The sequence below is a fragment of the Thalassophryne amazonica genome, chromosome 7, assembly GCF_902500255.1.
Source record: "Thalassophryne amazonica chromosome 7, fThaAma1.1, whole genome shotgun sequence".
NCBI classification, from domain to species: Eukaryota; Metazoa; Chordata; class Actinopteri; order Batrachoidiformes; family Batrachoididae; genus Thalassophryne; species Thalassophryne amazonica.
The window spans coordinates 61,892,764-61,899,593 of NC_047109.1; the positions used below are offsets into that span (position 1 = coordinate 61,892,764).

The window sequence follows — 6,830 nt, forward strand, 5'->3', positions numbered from 1 at the left end:
TGTCCTCTCACTTGTGACCCAAACTCACCATCTCTTTGAACAGCTTCTCTTCAAGCTGAGGATCCACAAGACTTTGCACAAACTGCTGAGCAGGTGTATTTGCAATAGCCCGGAGTTTGGCGTTGTTCTGACTCTGCTGGGCGATATCTGACAGGCCTATTGTGAAGAACTTTATGTCATGACCTTTGGCTTCTGCTGCAGCTGCAATGACATCGGGGTTGCGGGGATGGTCGACCCCGTCTGTCATCAGCACTGCAACCCGGACGCTGTCCTCTGATGTCTCCTGTTCCAGTAGCTGTGAGGCGTTGGTGATGGCGTAGGTGGTATAGGTGCCGTGGCCAATGTAGCTCATGGTGCTGACTGTCCCATGAAATGAATCAAGGTCTTTCCAGGATGAGAACCGTTGCTCGATGAACACAGAGCTGCTGTACTGAAGTGCAGCCATTTGCACTTTTAGCGTCCAGCCTGGGACTAGGAGCGTGGAGAGACGAGTACTGAAGCTCAACACGAAGGCCTTTTGTTTCTCAAATAAGGTTATTTTTGCACTCTCTGAACTGTCAAGGATGAACACCACCTCCAGTGAACATGTTAGACCTGTGAGAGAAAGGAAACAAGAAAATCTTATGAAAAAAATCAGGAAATGTTTGACTAATCCTGGTAATAACTCAACAAACCAGCCACGGCATGGTTGAAAAGAAAACCAACAAGATGGAGGTGATGTCTTCGGTGGAGCATTGATGATACATATTACTAGGCGTCATAAAAACATATATCAAACTTTTGGTGCCAACATCACTTCATAACACTGAGGTCATGCATCCTTAAATACATAAATAAAATTACACATTGCTAAGAAACAAACCTGCTACTGGCCACCTCATCTGAAAGGACACGTCTTCATCACTATCCTGCAGTTTGAGTGGATGTGTTGCACTGACAAGTCAACACAGTGGGCGTGTCTCACATTTAAAATAAGAACGTCACATAAGTCTAAATACCACATCCGGCCAATGCAGAGAAAATTATTATGGTTAATTAAACAAGTAGAGAATTCTTGATGCGCTGATGTGTAAATACAGGGCCAGTATCACCGATACCGATATTGATACTTTTTAAGAATTAAGGTGGATGAATGATCAAATTGCTGAATCTGAATTTTAGGGACTGAAATGACTGAGTGGGGTTATTTATGACCCCACTGACTTTATATTGGAATATTTCTATAGAAATTATTGTTTTACAGTTCTTTATATTTATTTCACACTCTAATATATTTGTCCATCGTCCTTTTCATCCTCACTCTGGGCATCAAGAATCAGTCTCAGTGCTTGTGCAGCTGTAAATCTTGCTATTCTTGGTCTATTGGCAATGCTTCCTGGCAAAAGAGTAAAATATAATGATTAGAGTTGGAAAATTACAATAACAACTGAAGCTATAATGTTGAAAATCTCATAGATCTTCCTGGGGTCATAAGTGACCCCGCAGAAGTTTGGATTATACTTGCCACACGGATCGGCCGATCCTTGCAAAATTCTATGAACAAATGCAGGACAAATAAATTGACTTAATTCATGGTAGGAAAGTTTTTCCAAGTAAACAGAAAAATAGTGCACAAAAATATATACCCGGGGTCATAAATGACCCCACTCGGTCCCTTGAGGGTTAAGTGATGTTCTTCCGATCAAGTCAAGTGAAGTCTGGGAGCATGCACTGGTGCTGTGCTTTGCTGCATTCACAACACCACAGAACCGTCTTGGGTCCTGGATGGCAACCACCCAGTTAGACAATTTTTTTATTAAGGGTTTAAGCCTGGCAGGGCTGGAAACAGCGGTTGCAAAAGGAAGAGGATCGCTAAGTGAAAGCAGTGGGGCTTGCTTCTCAGGGACAATGGATGCAGTGGGAACAAGCACTTCAGTGACCGCTGTCCGGGAAAGAGCTGACCAAGGCAAGCTGTCCTTCCTGCTACAAGGAGTAGCTGATCTTTTGCCAGCACCAAGTTATCTAAAAATATTGGGGAAGGAGGAAGATCCATCATGCAAATGCTGTGCCACAACTTTTTGTACATTGAACCACATCTTAACAGGATGCCCAAAGGCATTGACAGAAGGCTGTTATAGATAGAGACATGACTGAGTTCTGACAGAAATCGCCAAGTGGGTGGAAGTGCAGAGAATCAGCGCCAACAATCGCTGGTCACCCCCTCCTTCAGCCATCAATTTCCAATGCCAAGGTAACCAGGCTTCCAGGATAAAGGCAGCTGCCAAGAACCCACCATCCATTCTGCAGCGTGCGACTGACTGGGAGATGCAGGTGGACTTGAAAAGGAAACTAGTCTTTCTGCAAGATGTGGCAGAAACCCCACTTCGTCCAGACGTGGCATTGATATCCAGGAGCACAAAGACTATCTTCGTAGCAGAACTTACCGTGCCTTGGGAAGATCAGCTGGCTATATCATACCAACTGAAAAAAAGCCAAGTTCGTAGGACTTGATCAACGAGCTCTAACCAAAGGATGGCACGCAGCCATTTTTCCCATCGAGGTTGGCCAACGAGGTTTCCCAGCAGCATCAATGCACCTTTTCCTGCAGAAAACAGGCTTAGAGCAGTTGAGGATGGCCAGCAGGAAAGTTGCCCTGGCAGCTGTTTGAACCCTTCTGCAAGTGAAGGCTGACCACTCTTTGCTGCCCCACTCAGGTGAAGCGTACAGGTTAAGGGGCAAAACGCTAATGAACTTGAGATACCTACTGACCATACAGAGGGGTTCTCAACAATGTGGGTTCTCAAACACCTCCATTTAGGAAGACCACCAGATGGATATTGTCTCACATCTTAGTAGCTCCTGTAGTTGCTGCTTGTAGCAAAGCTTTTTATTTTTACTTCATGCTATGGTCTATTTTGAAACCCGTCACTCTATATTTTTCAAAATATGAAAAATTACATTAACATTAATATCTTTCCATATATTACATCAAATATCACTGAAGTTGAGAAAAACATTCTCTTTCATAAGGAAATGTAGTGTGTAATTTCTTTTTACATTTGGTCCATATTTACTATTTTTGTTAATTTTTCAAAGTAAGACTTATAATATGAAACGGACGTGGCCCACACTGTACAACTTATCAAGCTGAATTTTTTATGGCTGACAAGGATCTGTTTGTTCATCTCAAGAATACCAAGAATTACATTCATTCACCTGCAGGTGATGATATAATAAAAATGTACTTTGGCTTTAAACTCCCACACTGTGTATCAGTCAACAATCAAACAGCTCATCAAATTTCATCTGTTTTCACATTCTGTTAAGTGTACTGAATCTTCTACAGTGGGCTATTCCTATTTCTACCTTTGCATCTTTCTGCAAAATTGCATCAAATATAAAACCTACTTTTTCTATCTCTGCTTTGGTCATTACTGTCATCTGCACCACAACCTGCACAAACGTTCAATGGATATTTATGTGTTGATATAATTAAGCTGATTAAGTCCAATAAACATTAAACATGGACCAATGACAGAAAAATGAACAAAAATCTGCCTGCCAGACTTTGTAGTAGTTGGTCACAAGTTGGTGCCACAAGTGGGGAAGTAAAAATCTGAAACTAGACACATAGAAAAGCCTGAAATTCATATCTCAACCACTTATCCATCAAAGACAATGTTCAAAGAAGAATTTTCTATAATTTTCAATATGAATAGCTTTAAATTACACAGTATATGCACTGCAGATGCAGTGTTTGCTCTGAGAGTGTTGATGGAGAAGTGTAGAGAAGACCAGAAGGAGTTGCAACATTTGTTTACTTAAAAAAAGCTTATGACAGTGTGGCAAGAGAAAAGGTGTGGTATTTGATGTGGAAGTCTAGTGTGGCAGAGAAGTATATGAGGGGGGAGAATATATATAAGGACAGTCACCACACTGATTCTGGTGTGCTTGAGGTTCCTTGCTATAAACAAAATTCCTGAGGAAGTTCTTTTTTTCTGAACGCTGTTCTCAGTGTGCTTGCTCAGGGGATGGGTCAGATTAAACCTTATTCAGAAGAAGCACTTTTAAGGGACTGATATTGTGATTGTCATATGTAAAAAATATTCAACTCAATCCATTGCCCAATCACCTCTGACCTTTATGTGTACCATAAAGTTAATATTTCTATCAGTGTTGTTGCTATTTGGTAGAACACTTTGTTGAACAGATATGAAGGTAAATTAGATTTTGAATATTGATAAATATAGACTGAGAGACTGGTTTACCACCATAGTTACCTGGATGCATCACTTCATGCACATGGTGGGAGGAAAGCCTATTATTCAGTGTACATACTGGAAAAGTATGGACGTCTTAGTTAAATTTAATCCCCTTGAAGGAAAAGTTGGCATGACAGCGCTGTCGCCCATGTGGCTCTGTGGGTCAGGCTCACGTCTTGCAGCTGCATCGTTACAAGTCACATGGTCCTTGGAGGGGCTCAGAAGGTGTTCTGCGTAGGGGGCTTGGACCCCGTGTATGCCTGCTGGCAGGTCTAGTTCTGATTATAACTATGAAAACCTTGGGAAAAATAATTCTCTTACATGGAGAGTCTGAGTCACACTGCATGATTCAGTGACTGACCGTCACCGCATATGAATACTTCATACGTATTAATTACCATTTCCTCCGTTGTTGAACAGAGTGTAGTTGTTCCTGCGCCCTGTCTTCCTTTTTTGGCTTGTGGCTTCGTGTACTACAGCCAACAGCAGGAGACACATCCACACTCCTCTTCTCAAGTTTCCCTCCTGCAACATTTCCATTCTGGAAGAGCAAAGAGTTGGATTTTGAAATGCATTTGCATATGCACTTTGAGTATTGTTAAATTCGCTTTACATTCATGTATCCTGCTACCACCCACAATTATGTAGAGCTGCCACTCAAAGGAATGTGCACTGGGAAACAAGCAAATAAATGTTCAGATGTGAAATGTAAAGATAAATGACTGTGTACCATTCAGGTGCATAGCTAGTAATTATTTAGGGAGGAGCTACAAGGTGTCATCAATGAAATGCTTCAAACCATTCTGACATATATGTTTCAGAATAGTGAACCATTTTGTGAAACAACATTTTGTGTTTCAAACATTTTGAAGTCGTCAAACATTTTCTGAGCCGGTTGTTTCATTTGTTTTGAGCAGTTTGCCATAAGGGAATCAATTTCTTAAACAATTGCTTCATTTATTGCTTTGAACATTTCAAAATGAACATCAGTGATTAAAGTGTTTAAACATGAAAGTGACATATTTTGTTAAACAAAATGATTCAGTTTGCAAAACATTGTCTCAAATACTTCAAACGAGTCACTGTTTTTTCTGAAACAATTGCTTTATTTATTTTGACCATTTAGAAGCAACAGCTTTCTGAAGTAATTGTTTCATTGAATGTCTCAGCTTTTTTTGAATTGATGAATCATTTTGTGACATGTCTAATATTTTGAAGGTTTCAGAAAGTGAATTGGTCTGCAAGGCAATTGGTTCGCATAATTTCAGTTGTTTTGCAACAATTTCAACACAATTAAGCATTTTCTGAAATAATATCTCTGTTCATTGTTTCAAGTGTTTTCAAACAGTTGTGGTATTGCAGGCCCATTTGTTTCATTTACTGTTTTGAAATTTTCAGAACATAAGTTCTTTTATAAAGCATTTATTTTATATAGTATCGAGCACTTTAAATTAATGAATCATTGACTGAAGCAATCATTTAATTTGCTCAAACATGTCCATACATTTAATCATTTGAAGCAAGGGTTTCATTTATTGTTAGTGCTCTGAAACACTTGAGGTCTTTCAGAAGTAATTGTTTCATTTACTGTTTTGAAACATGGCTTGTTTTGTAAGGCAACGGACTCTTTTATTTTCAAGCAATTCAAAGCAAAATACTGATATGACTGTTTTGTTTTGAGTCTTTCAAAAGTAATTATTTGAAGAAATTGTGGTACTGTTTCAAAATTCTAAGTGGTTTTGTGACACAGCTGGTTCATTTGGGCTAAGGTTACACAAAACCTTGTTCCTACCATCACCTATTTGACATATTTCAAGAGAGGTTTAAATTAAAAATTCGCTTGCCTGCAGTACCTTTATAACATATTTAAAGTTTATAATGATCCACTTTGCTTTTGAAAAGACCTCTTAATGTAAAAGCCATTCTGTTCTAAAATCATGAATTTAAATTTCAAAGATTCACATTACAAGAGTCTGTAAGCATGCAATAAAAAGAAAAATCAATGCCAGCAAAGGGTTTTACCTTGAAGCTGCTTCAGGTTCCTTGTGGTGCAGTCAGCTGTGGGGACATTTCTCTGCAGAGTTAGGTTCTGTGAACCGTTCTGAGATAATGTGAGGACCATGAGCTGAGCTGAAGAGCCGTGTGAGAGACACAGCTCCAACATTTCAGCTCTGCTCCAACTCAAAGCTCACCGCTGCTCCCTGGACACAAATAGGATTATGATGTTACACAAGTTAGGTGACAGCAGATGAGATCAAGGGCATATAAAACATTTCACAGCTTTTGTGCCCTGTATGAAAATTGTGGGAAATTATAGACATTATTTGTCTAGGTTAGTGAAAAGTATTTTGGAGGTTGGTTCCCATAGTCCCAAATGACATTAGTTCACTTTTCCACTCTCTCGCACTAATGTGAAAAGCAGATGTGCACAGACTTTATATGAGGCACTCTGGATTAAATATAACCAACCTTAACTCCATATCTGTTGATCATAACTATGCTTTATGTTTTGAGATATATCTCCCATTTTGTAAGTATGTATGTGATATATTTAAAGAATGTATGTTTGAACAATGCTTGGTGGTGGAA

At 39.5% G+C, this 6,830-nt stretch overlaps 1 protein-coding gene across 1 annotated transcript in view; it reads right to left on the reverse strand.

Moving 5' to 3' along the window:
* The window catches only part of col28a1b (collagen, type XXVIII, alpha 1b), a 154,307-nt gene extending 147,880 nt beyond the window's left edge, over positions 1 to 6,427 (reverse strand). The window contains exons 1-3 of the mRNA XM_034174304.1: positions 6,264 to 6,427; positions 4,640 to 4,782; positions 29 to 594 (exon numbers count right to left, since the gene is read on the reverse strand). Coding sequence (XP_034030195.1) covers positions 29 to 594; positions 4,640 to 4,781 — 708 coding nt within the window. The 5' untranslated portion in view covers position 4,782; positions 6,264 to 6,427. The remainder of the gene's footprint in view (positions 1 to 28; positions 595 to 4,639; positions 4,783 to 6,263) is intronic.
* Positions 6,428 to 6,830: the final 403 nt, after the last annotated feature.